The 19,576-nt window shown below is 39.8% G+C and overlaps 1 protein-coding gene across 5 annotated transcripts in view; it reads left to right on the top strand.

Annotated features, from left to right (window-relative positions):
* The window catches only part of sox1a (SRY-box transcription factor 1a), a 111,634-nt gene extending 92,460 nt beyond the window's left edge, over window positions 1-19,174 (top strand). For 2 of the 5 annotated variants that reach the window (XR_001776300.1, XR_001776296.1), the window contains one exon: window positions 17,195-17,260. Coding sequence is in view for 2 of the 5 variants with exons in the window: in XM_008434444.2 (XP_008432666.1) it covers window positions 2,087-3,121 (1,035 nt within the window). In the remaining 3 variants the exon portion in view is untranslated. Of the gene's footprint in view, window positions 1-1,173; window positions 3,382-17,194 lie in introns of those variants that run through there. The other 3 variants (XM_008434452.2, XR_001776299.1, XM_008434444.2) reach the window with 3 other exon arrangements.
* Window positions 19,175-19,576: the final 402 nt, after the last annotated feature.

Raw genomic sequence — 19,576 nt, 5'->3', positions numbered from 1 at the left:
AGGCTGTAACTGTTAAATGTTTGCAGAAACGCCATCGCCAGCAGACGGCGATACCTGCGCTTTGCCCCCTTCCCCCGAAGCCTCACCTCATTAAACGGCTTTCCCTCTTTATGAACCTCTCCTCTTGGAACATTTACTTTGCTTTCTTTACAAAATCGCTTTCATATCATTTCCTGCTCCGAGTGCGTGCATTTTCCCTCCCTGACACATGTTATTACTACATACCTTAATTACATACCTGGAAGGACAGGAGAGAGAGAGAGAGAGAGAGAGAGAGAGAGAGAGAGAGAGAGAGACTGTAAATTGGTTTTGGAGCGCTGGTTCATATGAGATCGGATGAAGGAGGGTGTTATTCCACTGGATGTGTGCGTACAGAAGAAGCAGTTTAGATGCGCATTGATTGGCAGGCCCTACTTTTATGCAACATATGGAGAAAAATATGACCTTAAAAGAAGTAATTCACAGTTGCGTGCTTTAAACGTTTTAAGTTGAAACAAGTGTGGCTTTCTTTCACTATTTGTTTGTTTGATATGCTTTTAGTTTTTGTCCTTAAGGGTCCAACAGCCTGTCAGTCATTGTTGGACCCGGCCTCAAATGATACCAGGTATACCAGTATTTTTAAAATCATGGACAACACACAGAAAAAAGTGCATTCCAGTATGTCAAAACAGCTGATGTGTTGTATATAAGTGTTTAGGGTGAAAAAAGTGACATCATTAAATTGTTTATAAAAGTTCTAAATGTAACCCTTCTCTAGTCTTTTGGATGGTTCCCCTAAAATGTTCTTAAGACTTTGAGTTTTATTTGTGAGCCCCCTCAGCCCTCACTTCCAATAAACCCACCAACATGAACTTTTTGGAGCGCTCCCTGGCCTGGAAGACCTGCAGACGGTCTTAATTGTGTAATAGTTTTTATGAATATCATTTTAGGCAATAAGGAACACTCAAGAAGTTCTACCTATTTATTTATTTAGGGTTTTTTTCTGCACTTGATTTAGATTAATATACTACCCAGGGGCGTCCCAAGAAAGATTTGGGGCCAAGGGACAGAGCGGTGGTGGCCCCGGTTTGGTGCTCTGAAAAACAATAGGCATGCACCTTTCAAAACAGAAATTTCTGGAGTTTTATGATGTTAGGAAATATGCATTGAAGGACTTACAGAAAAATTCTTAAATGAATAAACAACTAAATAAATAACTGAAACAGGCAATTTCTTACTTCAACGTCTGTTTATTTTTGCAATGAGCTGTAAAGGAAATATAAACAAATCCAATAATAAAAGAAATACACTTGTCAAGTAATTGATGCATGTACTCTTCTATCTGGAATTGAGGTGGTCAGCAAATATTTGAAAGCAGTAGTGCCCCTGCGGGTGACGCCATTGGTGGCACCCAAACATCCACTCCTTTAAGAAACTTTGCTGAGGCTTATGATTTCTGCTAAGATGTCAGAAATCATAAATCTTCCTTAAACACGATAGAGATATCTGACTCACTGCTATCACTGACAGAACCCACCAACACTGCAAACTAATCTCAGTTATTTTTGTTGCTGAAGTCTCTGAGAGTCTGTTTGAAAATGTTCAAATGCCTCGTGCTATTTGCGGGATTGATCCTCCTCCTCCTCCTTCTCCTCCTCTTCCTCCATGCTCCTCTATAGTCACCTGACCAAACGCCATGCAAATCACTCTGTTGCTGCAGCCCCATTGGCCGCTTGTGGCTCATTTAACCGCTGTCAGTGCGCATCACATGGCCGCCGCTTTAACCAACTTCTCCAACTCCAACAGGGAAAGTGGCTCGAACGCGCATTCTGTCACATTTGGATGAGAAGCGACCCCAAGACCGAAGGCTGAGTGAAATACTGCGTGGAGAATAATTTTTTTATAAACATATTTATGCCTTCTCGGATTAATTTTCATCTCCAGTTTGTTTCATTAAGGGGTGAGAATAATCATTTTCTGACTCGGTCATCTTCGGCGCACCCCGTATCAACTTGTGCGCGCCTGACCTGATCTTCAAACAGACTTTTGTTTGTTTGTTGTTGTTGTTTTTTTTCTCTGTTGGTGGTGAAGTTTAAAACCAGGGTGAATGTATAGCATGATGATGGAGACTGACCTTCATTCCCCCGGCCCCCAAACGAACACGAGTACGGGGCCAACGGGGCCGAACGGCGGCTCCAAAGCGAGCCAGGAGCGCGTGAAGAGACCCATGAACGCGTTCATGGTGTGGTCCCGGGGCCAGCGGAGGAAGATGGCACAGGAGAACCCCAAGATGCACAATTCGGAGATCAGCAAGCGCCTGGGCGCCGAGTGGAAGGTGATGTCCGAGGCGGAGAAGCGTCCCTTCATTGACGAGGCGAAGCGGCTGCGAGCCATGCACATGAAGGAGCATCCGGATTACAAGTACCGGCCGCGGCGAAAGACGAAGACGCTGCTGAAGAAGGACAAATACTCACTGGCCGGCGGGCTGCTTTCCGGGCCCAGCGGCGGCGGTGGGGTCGGTTTAAGCGTCGGCATGAGCTCATCCGGGGTCGGACAGAGGTTAGAGAGTCCCGGGGGTCACGGAGGCTCCGCCGGCTCCGGCTACGCGCACATGAACGGCTGGGCGAACGGCGCGTACTCGGGGCAGGTGGCCGCAGCCGCCGCGGCCGCTGCGATGATGCAGGAGGCGCAGCTCGCCTACAGCCAGCACCCCGGCAGCGGGGCGCACCACCACCACCACTCGCACCACCACCACTCCCACAACCCGCAGCCCATGCACCGCTACGACATGACGGCCCTGCAGTACAGCCCCATCTCGAACTCTCAGAGCTACATGAACGCCTCTCCGTCCAGCTACGGCGGGATCACCTACACGCAGCACCAGGGCTCCGGCGTCTCCTCCTCGGCTGCCATGGGAACGCTGGGGTCGCTGGTGAAGTCGGAACCGAGCGTGAGTCCACCCGTCAGCGGCACGCACTCTCGGGGTCCCTGCCCTGGAGACTTGAGGGAGATGATAAGCATGTATTTACCGACCGGGGAGCCGGGGGACCCGTCCATGCAGAGCAGACTGCACGCCTTGCCGCAGCATTACCAGAGCGCCGCGGCTGGAGTGAACGGGACGGTCCCTCTGACGCACATTTAGAACTGACAGAAAATACCTGCAAACTGCGACTGAACACATAACCAAATATTTACCTCTTTTCTAAAAATAACCCCGCTCCCCAGAGCTCCATGCATTTTGTACAGAATGTTTATGATATTGTAAATGAATGGGTAAATAATATTTCATCTCGGCTGTTCTCCCAAGCGGAAATATATAACGAATAAGACGCTGAGAAATTAGTTATTGTGCTACCATCTGTTTGCTCATCACTTCACACTTTTATTTAAAGGGGGTAATGGAGGTGTAAAAGGGGGGATTCTTTATTTGCTTCAGCGCTCACGTTATTTTATTTATTTTATTTTTTTTCAATTAAGTCATTGTAAGTTATTTAAAAGTGAGAAAACATGTCAAAGTCATGAGAAAGTGCTTTAAAAGATATGGAGAAGAACTCACATTCCTTAAATATTTGTGTTAATTTGCAGAAGCCTGTGTCTTAATTCCTTGGAGGTCATCTCTTTTTATTGTAACATTCTAATTAATGTAAATTGTGAATAATTTTAATAATTCCACAGAAAGACGGGCGACCCGCTGTTGTAATTTAAGCGCTTTTCTGCAGGTGAAAAGCCCCTGATATTGCAATGAAGAAGAATTGAATAAATTTCACAAGATGTTGCTTTGATTCCTAAAAGGGCGGTCTTAGATTGATTATTTTTCCACGTTTTCTGACAAAAATAACATGTTCTAGTTGAGTAAAGAAAAAAAAATCTCTTTTCACGTTGCTTCCCCCACATTGAGACCATTTATTTCTGCGAGTTATTCTTTAAACGAGAAGGTTTTTTGGGGGGTGGGGTGGGGGGAAATCGATGCATTTTATGACTTTGGGATTCACTTTAATCAAAAAAGTTTTATATATAAAAAAGGAGACATTCTCATTCTATTTCACAAAAATTCCAGGTATGTGTAGTTTATAATCTATTATATTTTAATAGATTAAAATATATATTTTACCTTAAACTGAGACTAATACTATTGTTCTTTTGAAATTGTGCATGCTGATTTGTGAAATAATTTCACACGGAGTGCAAGAAGGCCTTTGAAAACCACCTGTTAATTTTCCTAACATTTCACGTTGGGGGGGTTATTATTGTATTTTTGAATTACTAACTTGTACTTTGATTACTTTTCGTTGCCCCTCACTTAAGCCAAACAATTTGAGTCTTTTATTCCAGTTTAATTATCATAAATTCTCCTTTAATTCAAGAGGATTTATTTTTCCTCATGAACATTTTTTTCTTCCAGCCTTCCTTCCTTTCTTTTTATTTTGTCAATGCCGGTTTTTAAACGTGCTCTTCAAAATATTTAAAAGCATGTCGAAAATGTGCTGCATTTTTAACATTATTAGCTTTTTGGGAAACTATTCGGGTCATTCGTTTGGAAATCAGACAGGCAGAAAATCTGACATTCCCGGTGAAATTGATGCCTTGAGTTGCATTCCCTCCCCCCTCCCGACAATGTTTTGAATTTAAATTCAGTTTTAGGAGGTATTTTTTTCTAGTCATTTAATTTTTTTAAGCCACATTGCAATTTACTGCCACAAATATTTTTTGTTGATTTGCACTTTTTATAAGTCATAATTTTCTGTAAACAAGGCCGATGCGTAATTTCTATACACTGATTGCTTACAAGCAGCAACAAAGTCCACCGTAGAGGAACATCTTCAAATAGTTGAAAAACTGATATTTTTATTATCATTATTACATAAAAATACACAATTCCTTTCATCTTTATTGCATCCTGTGATTTTCAGATGTTGTAATCCGTTTAGAGAGTTTTCTCTGTGTTTTCCCTCTTGACACTTGATAGCCTTAAGTCGGTAAAGTAGAGGAAAGTAAAGTGCTTAAGGCGCAGCAATCATGTAACCACAACAAGAAAAGTGGGAGTCAATGGAAATAACACTCCGATGCACATGTTCCAGATTTTTAAAACTTGATGTCGCAAAAACACCAACTAATCACAAAGGTGCGCGTCGTTGCGCATCGTGAAGGACAACGGCAGATCTTGTTGAATCAACCATATATATATATATATATATATATATATATATATCTCAGAAGAGTGATTCTTTTTAGAATTTTCGCAGAAATTATCCAACGTGTTTGTGTAAAGTGGAAAATGTCATTTTGAAGTTTCAATCCTCTTAAAAGTAATTGAAGAATGACAATTAGAGATGACTTCATTTTTAGCTGGGGTTTTGATTGCCATAGGCCTCGTTTTATGATAGCGACTAATATCCATGCACATGCAAATAAGAAGGGGGGCGGGGGGGTTATGCCTACTTATGAATTTTAAAAATCAATTCTCAAATACATAGTTAAAGGGCCTATTTCACACTGATGAAGACTCGCGTGGTGCGTCGATTAAACCTGTTAGGCCTCACAGTAAAGCGTGTTAAACGTTTGGATGCGCGTTAATCTGCTGGAGTAAATCTAAGAGGAACAATAGAGACTTTAAATTCCAAAGCGCAACAAATAAAATAAAAAAGTGCATCTATGGATGGATCTCTGCGCACCGCGGGGCGAAGGAGGGCCTTTCGCCTCTGTTTCCTCTCTTATCTGCTGATGTGAGGAGATGCGGATTAGACCCTGAAAGCTCCGGGAGGCGGAGCCCGTCACGGCGCATCGCCAGGTTAAAAGAGGCGCGTTCTGGCAAATTTAACCCGCATAAATTACACCTTGAGGTGCAAAGAGGGCTGAGTGCAGGGCGCAACGTATATACAGGGGGATTCAGTTGGTGGCAGAACCGGTTTCCTGCTTGCGCGCACGAGTTCGTGCATGTGCACGTCCGTGCGCGTGCTTTCAGCTGGCCGGCCAATAAATCTCTCCTCCGCGCGTTGCTCTTATCTTGTAGCCACCGATATATTCCGCGCTATGAGGCCATCAGCAGCGGCGCACAATCGGTTGTTCGCAAAGCCCCGATCCCTTGCACTCCCTGTCCTAAATGGGGATAATTAGCGTCACTTTATCACGCCTCTGCATATTTTCTCCGCGTCTCCCCCCTCTCTTTTCCAAAAAAAAAAAAAAAAAAAAAAAAATTACCAGGCAGCCTGCTCTCTGTCACAGAAGATTATGGAGACAGATTGCACAGAGCGAATGTGCCGGGCGAGATTAGCGCGGAATAGAGAAAGCAGCTGGGCCAATGGATTCCTCGGAAGGGCCTTATCGTGCTATTACACGTTGACATGTTTAACAATCTTGCTGCCTCTTAATCCTGTAGTGCTTGCTCTATCTACCCACAGCTACCGCGCTGCACGCCGGCGCGCAGACCTAATGCACCGAGACGCAACACAAATACGGTGAAAGTTAAGGAAAAATTGCCTTATTTTCCAACTTTGCCCGACTGCATACACTGAGTGCTGTTTTATTCTCCTTTTTTTCAGTTTTATGATTTCTCCGGTGTTGCAATTGAGTCTTTGCATAAGTTAGAAAAGTGAGGTGAGACTTTCATGTTTTATGAGTTATCCTAAATCACTGTTTGTTAATAACACCAAATTTAACTAAGCAAGTTGTGAATGCGCAATTTTGGGGGTTAAAACAAGTGTCAAGAACTAGCTGTCTCTCTTGGAGGTTTATTGAGTTCTTTATTTTTACCGATAAAACAAGCTGTGTAATCCAAATATTTTATGTGAGTAAATTTTAGTCCATCAATTGGACTAGAAATTAGCTAAATTCAAACATATCTTTAATATGTACTCAACAAAATTTGTTAAATTCTGTCTCATCAATAGGATATTTTTTACTGGGAGTTTGTCATCTCCCAGTAAAAAGCATAAAAAAATAAAAATGTGTTTGACAAACTTTTTAAATCCACAATGGTTGCATGTAAACCTTTGTGCCCGCAAAACTTCAGTGTCAAAAAGTTCAAAAGCAAGCAAAAATATCCACATTTCAGGATGATTTATTGGCTTCAGTAAAAATTTATAACATATTCCAACAAGGCTGCCGAAGCATTTTCTTTTAGCCTAGCTTTTTCTTTCCCCATCCAACTCTGACAGAGGAGACATTCGGTCTGTAAGCAGTTTGGTCTCTTATGTTTGAGCCAAAAGATGAATTTGAATATCTGTGAGGTGTGATGAATGCTAACGAAAGGACCTAAATGTTTGTCTTTCAACTGATGGCCACACATCTTCATCTCTCACAAACACAAAGTTTGGCAACTGCTCAAATGCCAGCACAGTTGTTGCTAAGATCCTCAGTTATATGCATTAAACTCTAAAGTGCATCAATAGTTTAGTTGCCCCCAATATTTCTCACTTGTGCAGAACTAATGGAGTGCTCACTACCCTGCACTTGCTCCCTGTGTTGAGATTAAACCCTGGATCATCATCCACATGCAGTCGTGTTGCGGTTAACCGGATCCATCGGCAGTCTGTCTCCTTGGTGATCATTATTGGTAGCTGTGGAGGATGATCTGGTTGTTTTGCACATCCTTGGTCGGATTGTATAGTTGAGACTTGAAAATAAAATCTTTCCGTCTGCCATGGTCCTCTTCATAAACTGCAGTGTTTTTTTCTGTCACTGAATTACCTGGAGACCCAGTAGTGGTTCTATTTTTTTTCTTCCACAGAATACAGAGTAAACTCCTTCAAGAAGAAATATGAAATAAAAATGCAGGATAGACTCAAATATTGGACCTTTGAGCACATTAGCCATGCATAACTGTACACAGCTATATGGGAGAAAGCCCACTCTGATGTCTCAAAGTCTGTGCATTGCATTGCATTGCAGAACTCATTTTGTTGTAACAAAAGTAGCTAAATAAACTTAAAATGACATTTTGCATTATAGAGGGTGAACTATGTGTTAGGTGGCTCTGACTGATTTCCATGCTTGTTTGTTCAAAGTCTTTTAGCACAAAAACTTTCTGAAGCTGTGATCTTAAGGCAGTCCTCCACTTGTTCTAAGCAGATAGTTATGAATTAATAAAACAACCCATATCATCCTCTCATGCTTTCTGTTCTCTGTTGGACTACAAACGTCCAGTAGCTAATGTTGCATTTAAAACTTGAACTCTAAGTTATAATTCTAATAATTGCAATGGCTAATATGAAACGCCCTCCAAAATCCCTTTTAAGAGCGTGCACACATTCATGACAGTCACATCCCGGGCGCACCGTGCCTCCCTCCCTGTCCCGTCCCCTCCTGCCAGGCGGTGCACCGGAGCTCTGTGTGGGAGTGATTGCGGAGCACCACTGTTGGAATTTGGCAGCGTCCGTGGGTTGGAGAGTCGCCCCACGCTGAGTCCCATTCAGCGACCATGCAGCGCACTGTGAGGTTGGGAAGTTTCAGTCAGCCGTGTACGACTCAATGGTCCCCACAAAGGCGATTACAAGCCCCAGCGCATTCCTGTAGAGATGTGGGAGCGGCGCAGGTGCGAGGAGGGGTGGAGAATGGGGTCTGGTATAAGGGGGTGAGGGGGGGGGTTAACCCGTCAGAGCCGTGATGAAAACGGGACAGTGTTGTGACCACACAAAACCAGCCGCTTCTTGGGAACCGGGGTTGAGAAAGCAGATAATAAGTGTGTACAAGTTGTGAATTTAGGGGGATGGGGTGTGTAGCATATTGAAGGGCCTCGCTGTCCATTGGTGAAAGAAAGAGTGCCCGAAGTTCCAATCAGAGGACATAATTGGGTCATGAGTCCAAAACCTCCAGGCTCATACCCATCTCGAACTTTTGCAAATGCTTTGAAGCTTTTTCATCCTGCCAAAACTTTGACATGTTGCTGTAAACCTACGCTATTCAACTTCAGTTTTAAGAGGCCCAAATAAAAACAAAAAACAAATGTTTTCTTTTGTTTGAGGGCTGTGGGGATTGATTTATGAAATCAAGAAGGGAAAAAAATGCAGTTTACAAAAATTTCTTTACAAAAATTAAAGTAAAAATCACATATTTCAGAAACATCAAATATAATAAAAGAAAATTTTGCTCCAATACTTCCTCTAACAATGGCTGAACCTTGAAGTGATACTCAGCTGAGGCAAATATTCATGAGGAGGTTTAATCAAGACCACATATCCAGATGGAACATGAACACAGTACATCACACATTGTCACATTTACATTTAATAATCTGTTAATGTCTAAAAACAACTAAAGCAAATCTCACACAAAGGGCTTTATCTCATAATTGTACATGTTAAAGACACAAAACTGTCAACAAGGCTGTGTAAGTAATAGTGTAGAATAAGTAACATAACTTTTATAAGGTGTAATCTTTGATATGCATGTCGTACATTTTCGAATTTCAAATACACAACCTTGATTTAGCTATTTCAGCATAATTAGGATCATAAATAATACAAGCAATCTTGAGACATTCATGCCACTTCTCATTGGTCGCTTTGATATAGAAATCCGTTTTCAGTTCAATAGAAAATGGGTCATGAACAAACTGCAGCACCTGCAGGAATGTTAAAGATCATATTTCAACGATGAACCAGTAATAATTTATTATTAAAATGGAGATGGGATACCCATAGACCTCCCCAACGTATGCATACAAAATGTATAAAATTTTCCCTTTGATGATCATCCAAAGAGACTTTTTGCTTTTGACCGACTCCACAACAGCATTTCAAACTCGGGTCAAGTTTGTGAAGAAAGTTTCATGCAATAGCAGTTCTGTCATTGTGTTGAAGTTACAAAACGGAGATTAGAATAAAAATCTGCTCGTGTCTCAGGGAATACGCTCCTAATTATTCCTAATCAATCAAATCATTTGCAATCAGTCTAAATTTCCATAAACAGATCCTTAATTTAACAAATAAGGCACCAACTTTTTTTTAGCTTTACTATAAACATTTTATAATTACACCAAACTCTGCTAAAACGTTCAGAAACACCATGATAAAATATATAAATGGTTTATTTAAGTTATTAAGACATGTTATGACATGTTTATGAACATCAAATATTTTCATAATTAATGAAAAAATATTTCTTTAACCTTAAGCAACTATACTTATATGTGACATTAGTAATACTGTGAAATCATTGAAATGTGTTAAACATTCTTTCCCAGCAACAATCCTAAAACAGTCGCAAAGTTCTCTGATACTTTAAGTTAACAGAAAGGGAAAAATCTATAATATTAGGGGTTTTTTTTATCTCCTTTTGCTATTTTTGTTCATAAAGTTTCTCAGATAGATCACATTTTCAGAGGTGCTTTCACTTTTCAATAACTATAAATTTATCTATAAAACAGAAATAGCAGTAAAAGAAAAATGTTATTTCCAATGAAGAATTTCAAAAAATGTGAATGCTTTTTAAAAAATATATAAAATAGTTCAACACAAAGATATAAGTTTCAAGGTCCTTCTTGAAACTTAAATGATTTGGATTGTGGTCCAAATTTCACAACCTCAGTAAACCTGAATCACAGCTTGCATTTTTAATATTTTCTTGGGGGCTCATGCCACCCCAATGAGATTCCACCCTGGGTATTTGCCCATATCAGAAACCTCTACTGCCAAACATTTATGCTTCATTCCCTTCTGAATTAATCTTCAATTAGTAGCTGGTTTGTTTTATTTCTTTGTTTTTTTATTGGTTCATCTCCAAACACTACTATATTGTGAAAAAGTTCAGCATATTTTGTCACAAAGCCCTCTTTTCAGATGAAAATAAAGTTTTGCAAATCAAAGTGTCGGAGTCTGGAGGAAGAGTGAGGAAACACAGAATCCATGTTGCTAGAAGTACAGTGTGACGTTTCCACAGTCTGACATAGTTTGGGTGCAATCTCATCTGTTGGACTGCCAGTCCACAAGCAGAACATATTCAACCACTTGATGTTTCCTCCGGCTGATAAGTTTTATGGAGATGCTGATTTCAGTTTCCAGCAGGACTTTTCACTTGGAAACTGGTTCATCTACGTTTGCTATCAACATGTAACAATACTGCTGCAGAGCCTCTACACCATGACATAATGATGCAGTAAATCATGCAATAGGAGCCCCAACCAAGTCTGGACAGCATAGAAATAAACAAGCTTTTCAGAAGCCTGGCATATTTTTTTTAAATATCTTTCTTTGTTGTTCTTATGTAATTTTCACGTTTTCTGAGATGGTGAATTTTGGGGGTTTCATTCTCTGTAAACCACAACAATAAAAGTGACCAGAAATAAAAGCTTAGACTAATTCACTTTATGTGAAATTAATCTACAGGTCCTTCTCAAAAAATTTGCGTATCGTGATAAAGTTCATTATTTTCCATAATGTAATGATAAAAATTAAACTGTCATATATTTTAGATTCATTGCACACCAACTGAAATATTTCAGGTCTTTTATTGTTTTAATACTGATGGTTTTGGCATACAGCTCATGAAAACCCAAAATCCCTGTCTCAAAAAATTTGCATATTTCATCCGACCAATAAAAGAAATGTGTTTTAATACCAAAAAAGTCAACCTTCAAATAATTATGTTCAGTTATGCACTCAATACTTGGTCAGGAATTCTTTTGCAGCCTTCAATGTGGCATGGAGGCAATCAGCCTGTGGCACTGCTGAGGTGTTATGGAGGCCATGATGCTGGCGGCCTTAACCCTCCTGTTGTCCTCATTTTCTGTGTATAGGGAAAACACATACAAATCTTGGTCATTTTGACCATAGGACAACAGGAGGGTCCAGTTGACACTGGACTTCTGGCCTTTTGGCATTTCCTTCTTCCCAGTCTTCCTCCAGACTCTGGCACCTTGATTTCCGAATGACATGCAAAATTTGCTTTCATCYGAAAAAAGTACTTTGGACCACTGAGCAACAGTCCAGTGCTGCTTCTCTGTAGCCCAGGTCAGGCGCTTCTGCTGCTGTTTCTGGTTCAACAGTGGCTTGACCTGGGGAATGCAGCACCTGTAGCCCATTTCCTGCACACGCCTGTGCACGGTGGCTCTGGATGTTTCTACTCCACACTCAGTCCACTGCTTACCCCAAGGCCTGGAATCGGCCCTTCTCCACAATTTTCCTCAGGGTCCGGTCACCTCTTCTCATTGTGCAGCGTTCTCTGCCACACTTTTTCCTTCCCACAGAGGTGCCTTGATACAGCACTCTGGAAACAGCCTATTCGTTCAGAAAAATTTTTCTGTGTCTTACCCTCTTGCTTGAGGGCGTCAATGATGACCTTCTGGACAGCAGTCAGGTCAGCAGTCTTACCCATGATTGCGGTTTTGAGTAATGAACCAGGCTGGGAGTTTTTAAAAGCCTCAGGAATCTTTTRCAGGTGTTTAGAGTTACTTTGTTGATTCAGATGATTAGGTTAGTTGCTCGTTCAGAGAACCTTTTATTGATATGCTAATTTTTGAGATAGGAATTTTGGGTTTTCATGAGCTGTATGCCAAAATCATCAGTATTAAAACAATAAAAGACCTGAAATATTTCAGTTGGTGTGCAATGAATCTAATATATGACAGTTTAATTTTTATCATTACATTATGGAAAATAATGAACTTTATTACAATATGCTAATTTTTTGAGAAGGACCTGTATATAGTACAGGTTTCACTTTCTAAAAATTATGCAGAGATATATTTTACGTTTTCACGGTATTCTAACTTTTTTAAATGATCTTGTACAAATGAAACAACTATTGACTATTTTAGTGACTAGATGTAGTGTGATCATTCAGTTTTTAAATTATGTTTCTTTAACATGCTAATGGTTCACTGTTCTGAGGTGTTTTTCCTTTCTCTGTAGAGAGAACCATATGTACCATTAGTTCGAGTTTAAGGTCTGGTCAACAAGTTTCAGAGCAATGGATTCTGCAGAGAAATAAAACAGCTTAAATAAACCAAAAAAAAAAAACGTGAAAAAGGCAATGAATCATGAAAACTTTCTGTACGTCGTGTGTCTGTCCCGCTCTCTTTCTCTTATGGTAGAAGGGTTTTATCATAAGGGAAGTGCAATAAGTCAAAATGTTCTGCTGTGTACACCAAGCTGCGCCTCTTCGCACCGTCTCACAGTCGGGCTGAACCTTAGTGTTCTGCCGGTTCCAGCAGCAGATGTGGATCCCATTAATCCTGCACATCTTGGCCTCCTTACCAACCTTTCATGCTTTCTTCTAAATATTCAACTTTGATAAAGACATGAGGTACGACCAAACTGGTGTGGGATATGCAGCTTAGGAACACCTCTGGTGTGTTTCCACTAATTTGAATGACACCCACAACGGAGCCAAAGTCTGGGTGAATGATTTATTTATTTTAGATCAAAGTGCTTTAATAAAAAAGGCAATAAAGCAGGGCATGATTAAACATCAGCCTTCTCCACCGCAAACTTCACATTTGGCTGCAGAGTGTCAGTTCCATGTTCTTAAGTCTTGTGGCTTTACAAAATACCAACAGGGATGCAATCTCAACAGAAAGTGTCTTTGTTGCCATGCAGGACATTTCTGATTTTCTCCCTGACCTTGACTATGTTTAATTGAAATCTCCTGTGTCGTTGTTTTGCATTTGGATTGTGATTTCACGTATTTCATACGTTACCAGAAGTCACTCTGTGTTTGTTCGTAATGTTGCCACCCTGGAATAGAACAAAAACTTTAATGTTGCTATATTCAGTTGCATCTTACTTTTGGTTAGAGTTAACTTACAGTTTCAAATCTTTTTCAATGTCGTCATCCATGCCTCTTGAGCCTTTACATATGTGATGATGCTACAACCACAAACATCTGTATATTTTGACACGAGTGTTGCAAATGTTCTTGCTGACGTAATTTAATCTGAATTTTAAAAAAAAAAAAACAACAAAAAAACATCCAGGTTTAAAATGATGCATGACCTGTCATATTTTAGTGAAATAATATAAATGTAACAAACTGTACAGGAACAGAAGGGGTTTCATTATTAAGGAGCAGCTGTGGGTGGGAGAGCATCACTTCAAAATGAGAAAACATTAAAGATAAACTTAGCGATAAAAGCACTGAGTTAAAGTTTTTCCAACTTCTTTTGCTAGAAAAATCTGTTCTTTTTTACAAGTCACCAAAGACCCAGTTTTGCACAAAATAAAAAATACATAGAAATACATCTTTACTTGTAAAAAAAAATAGATTATAACAATCTAGTTGCTAAAAAGGTTCTGTTATCTTTCAAACTTTTGGGACTTAAATGTGAATTTTKCTCAATTGGCTCTACACTCAAGCTCAACACATGGCAAGGGGTTAAGAATTTCTCTGAAATTTGTGTTGTTTTTATTCATCTTTTGGCATCACATGCCTTGTCATCTCTAATTAGGAGCTTGGCTCTGCCAAAATGCTGCGATGAGCTTTGCAATTTGCCCACTTCTTATAGGCACACCTTCGTAATGACGCATCATAGAAAACCATTTATAGGCCGAGTTTTCAAGCTTAAAATAACATGAGTGACACATTTACAACTCCTTGACATATTTTATTAGGCGCAGTGTAAAGTGTCAGGCTAACTGAACAGTTTTATAATTGATGTAGCAAAACGCTGTACTTTAATYCCAACCACAGTGTCCTGTAAAATAATCCAGCTGCTCTAGCGTTTTTAACATTTTGTCTCAGAAGAACCACAAACTATGATAGACCAACATAAAGTAGAAGGAATGTAAGYGACAGGAGCTCCACAGGGTAATGTAAAGATCTTTGCATTTCCTGTTGCTTCCACTTTATCATTTTTGTTTACAAACACGTTCAGGTCTTTTACATGAAACATCAACAAAATATCTTAAAATTGTGGTTGTAATGTGWCAAAGTGCAATAAAAGCTTAAGAGGCCTGAATATGAATGCCGTTGCCAGGCACAATAGAGTAAACGTTATGCATCCAGGCATATTAATACAGATAAGCCCCTCTTCATGCAATACTGCACTTCTGTGCACAGAATAATAGCAGCTCTAGTTTGTCATTTGCAGGAGATTTCTGTTCTCTGTAAATTAAGTTTTCAGGTCAATTTTTTACTTTGTCAATTTAACTAAAATTTGAGCAAAGCTAGACAATGAGTCACATTTTTTTTTCTTTATACATCACTCAGGTTTTGTGCTTTGGAATGAGTAAACAAAATGTTGGGAGGTGTGACTTTTCTTGAATTACCACATTTCCTCACTCACTGGTAGACTGACCCTGAAGTCAGTTTACCAGTAGTAAACTGGTAAACTGACTCACTCACTGGTAGACTGACCCTGAAGTCAGTTTACCAGCTTATTTTCTCCTCTCCAACTAGCAGAAAGAAAGGTGGTGGTGTTTGTTTGCTTGCTTGTTTGTTTGTTTGTTTGTTTTTTGTCCCTAACCCAAATGAAGGAACAAACTGCACCCCTGCTTTTGATCGTTTTAAATCTTGGTTTAAAATGTAGCTGTTTTCCGAGGCTTGTGCTGCATTTCATGGGATTTTTTGATGATTGCTTTTAATTTTAACTTTYATTAATTATATTTCTCGTACATTACCRAGCTTGTTTGCTAGTTCTTTGGTCGTATTAGGGCTTTGCTGATTGGTTGATGGATTGATCAGGTTGGTTGGCTGATTATCAATACATTCTCCAACATGAATGCAATATAACAGTTACTAATTTAGGATTTATGGACCATTTGTGGACAACAGATTTTCTTGCTTCTCATGTTGCATTCAGATTCTGTCCGTATTTCCTTTCAATTGGCAGAAAGAAAGGTGACTTAAGAACTTCAGATCTTTTTCTCTTTGAAAACTAATCCTATTAGAGAACATATTATCTCTTTAAAGATCCTATCTGAAAGTGAGTCGCATATAATAGACCGCAAGTAAACATTATGTCCTTGCAGAAAAAAACACCAGACAGAAAACTTTAATTGACTTGGAGGTGATGTCTGGATTGTAGACAACGAGTTTATTTCACCTTCACAACTCCAGCTCCTGTCCCTTTTCTTCAGTAGGTAAACCTAAAAAAAGTTATTTAATCAGGAGGCTGCAGGGTTGCAAATGGCCAAAATTCATTGACCTGAGCTGTTTAACCAAGTAAAAGAAATAAAAGAAACACTCAAAGTACTGAACATGTAAAGGCTCTATGTGTAAGAAAGGAGTCCGAATACAAATGCATAKGTAGGRTTTTGTTTTGTATCCTGCTGCGAAACTMCAGACATATTCATCAGTACTAGAAGAAAGTGCACCGGTTTGACGAATCTTATGCATAAAGACAAGTCTGATAGCTTCTCTTATCTGGGAAACACACAATTCACCACCCAGCAGGTGTGACGTTGTGGGAACCCTTGGGATTGTTTCCTGACACAAGTCATATTGTCCATTGTCAAACGAAACGAAATATCTCAGCAACATACTGCATCTTTTTCATTGGATTATTTTTTTAATTATAAAGGCTTTGTTTTTGACTCCTTTTAATGCAAATAAAGCCTTACTAAGTTAAGTTAACTGCAGACCAATCGTCAGTTATGTGCCTGAACTGTCACATAAAACACATTTCTGATATACTGCAGCACAGGACTCAAATAAATACTTAAATACCTGCATATGAGTTTAATTCACAATGCACATTTAAATATGTCACTACTAAATGATTTAAATGCCATCTCTCGCCAACTTGCTAAATCTCTGACTCGCGTACGGAGTCAGGTGAACACATGAGCCCATCAGATGCTGTGAAGGATTTCTTTTCCTCTGTGTCAGGTGATAATTCTCAAAGCAGTAGCGGGGGGGTTAATGAGGGGTCACAGAGTTCAGATAAGAAGCAGCCGTTCTGCGGCACCTTCTGCAACCTGCAGCCCGCTGATAGCTGCTTGAAGTAGCTGACCTCTGAACTCCGACGGGTCGAGTGATCAACAACCGGGGGTCATTTAGATAAGTCCGATAGAAACAAGTGAAGGATTTGTATGTCACCGCGAAATGTCGACGAGGCGTTGATAAATTGTTCTTAATGATCGCAGCCGTGTGCTATTAGTTTCCACGGTCGTTAATTTGACGCCAGATATCAAGCTGTTTTAAAATGGGATTAACTGGATTATTTCTGATTGAACAGATAAATTAATAAATCAGCTTAGAAACAACATCGTCAGAGAGCAAATGACTCTTGATGTGTGATTCTCATTGTCCTCCTTCCTCTTTCTGTGTTTGTCTCTTCCAGCAAAGTGACMGTCAGCAGTGGACGTGGATCACCCAGTGGAAACCGTAATTTACTGATAGCACCCTGTCTCCTCTCTCAGCTGGCAGGCCATCATTACATCAAGCACTGGAAGAAAGGTGCCGTGAGAAATGGAAAGAGGACCTTCAAGGAAATGTCAGAGACAATCAGATCCTTAAATTTACTCTTTACACTCTGATTKCCAACCTTATAAACTCTTGAATGACACAATGACATCCCCCAGCTGATTGCCCAATATTTTGTGTAAAAGTGATTTCAGCGCATCTGGACTACAACAACAAACAGTGCCTTGCAGAAGTATTCACACCGCCTGCATAGATATTGAGGTAGACGTTAAAGGATGCTCGGAAATTATGAAAAGTGTACAACGTGTTTGTGCATTTCTTCAATAAATCCAGCACAAAAAAATGTCTCCACAAGTCACCTAGTTAAGTAAATTATTTTACATCTATGTGTTGTAATCTTTGTTAAAAAAAGAAAAAACGCAGCTGATCTGTGAAAGTCTTGGGAGTTTGCCAGAGAACATTGTTAAAGAAAAAACATGACAACATATAAACTCACCAGCCGGGTCAGGAGTAAAGTTATGGGGAAGTTTAAAAAAACACTACAATGGCTGTGAACATCTTATGAAGTTCTTTTTAATCTGTCCAATCAGAAACGCACAGATCACGACACAGCTGGAGCTAAATACACTCAAATACTGGAAGAAACCCTGTTGGGTTACAACAACCATCCACCAGAGGCTTTATTGGGGCAGATTAGACCAAAGTACATTCATGTGCCTCGTTCAGGTGTCGTCAAAGCCCCACGCCTAAATCCAAATGAGAATCTGCGGCAAAATTGAAAGCTGGTGTTCAGAGACGCTTGATGTTGCACATTGGTAGAGACGTATCCCCAAAGGACTAGAAGCAATTACAGCAACAGGTGCTTCTGCAAAGTATTAACTCTGAATGTGTAGGTACMCTGGGCTTTTCAGAGTTTGATTTGTTTGAAAAAACGAAAGGAAATGTGCTCATTTCCTTGCACTTGGCAATCATGTGCTAGCTTGTGTTGACCTATCAGATTAATCTGATTAAATGAATGGGAAATTTCTAGTTGTAATGCRTCAATATATAAAGGAACTCACTGGGTGTGAATACTTTTGTGAGGCACTGTGCACACAAGAACTGGATTACGTGCTGAATCTCTCCTTTTTGTGTCCCATTTGCAGAAAACCTCGCCATCTTAATAATCTTAGCCCCCTTTGCTGGCATGTTTTCCAAGAATCCGCTGCGTTTTTCACATAGCAAAAACTGTCACAAACTTTTCACGACTGTACCTTTTTACCATGTARCCAGAGAACAGTCACCTTAMACAGAGTTAGTACCTGTTCAAGGAAATCAATCAAAACTCTGCGGTCTGTTTTCTGTTCRGCCATGGCCCTYAGTCACTGTGGTAAGTGGGAGCAATTTTAATTTGAAAACAAACCTCTGACAGGTTCTTTTTATGCAGACACAACAAAGGAAATWGTGCTTAGTTATGTTCTAATTAACATCTTTCTGGTGTGTGAGTGTGCATGTCATATGTTATTGTCTAGGTTCAGAGCCAATGGTTTGTTTTACAGCTGATGATGTGACTTTGGTTGGTTTTAGAGGTAAAAAAAAAAAAAAAAAGAAAAGAAAAAGAAGAAGAAGAAGAGCAAATTAAATAAAGTGAAAATGTTCTTCCCTGTGTAAAGATAATAATGCATAAAAAAATGTATTTTCTAATTCAGAAGTAAATTAACTCCTCAAAGTAAAAGTTGCAGAAAAAGTTTCAGCATTTAAAATATGTATTAATTCCAAGGCCTAAATGTGCCCTCAATTATTTTACCATTGCCCCTTAAGTAATTGATTTTGGGCAGAGAAAAACAGGAGGTGGAGGGGTGATCCTTGTTGTTATGGGAAAAAAAACTACAAAACCAATAAATGGGAAAATAACTGACATCGTAATTCCTGGAGTGCTGTAACCTTGCTTTATTGATTTGCTTTTTTTTTTTTTTTCATAAAAGACATTTGAGTTACAGCCTCAAAGTTGCACCCATGATGGCATAAGTCACAATAATGTGTCTATGTTTGATTTTTTTTTTTTCTTCTTTTCCTTTCTCACTGACGCCACGGTAAGGCGAACAGTGAACGGACAACAACAAAAACATGCATAGAGACAAGATAATGAGCTTCTCAGGTGACTACATGCAGTGATTACCAGGTTTCTGGTGTTACCACAAAAACCTGCGCTCTGTCTTTGCACACACACACACACGCACACACGCATGCACACTCTTGAGAGATCCTTGGTTATCACACCCTTCCAGATTGTTACCAACTACTTATGGAAAACACACAC

The sequence above is a fragment of the Poecilia reticulata genome, linkage group LG2 (assembly GCF_000633615.1).
Source record: "Poecilia reticulata strain Guanapo linkage group LG2, Guppy_female_1.0+MT, whole genome shotgun sequence".
NCBI lineage: Eukaryota > Metazoa > Chordata > Actinopteri > Cyprinodontiformes > Poeciliidae > Poecilia > Poecilia reticulata.
This window is presented reverse-complemented; position numbering and strand designations above follow the sequence as displayed.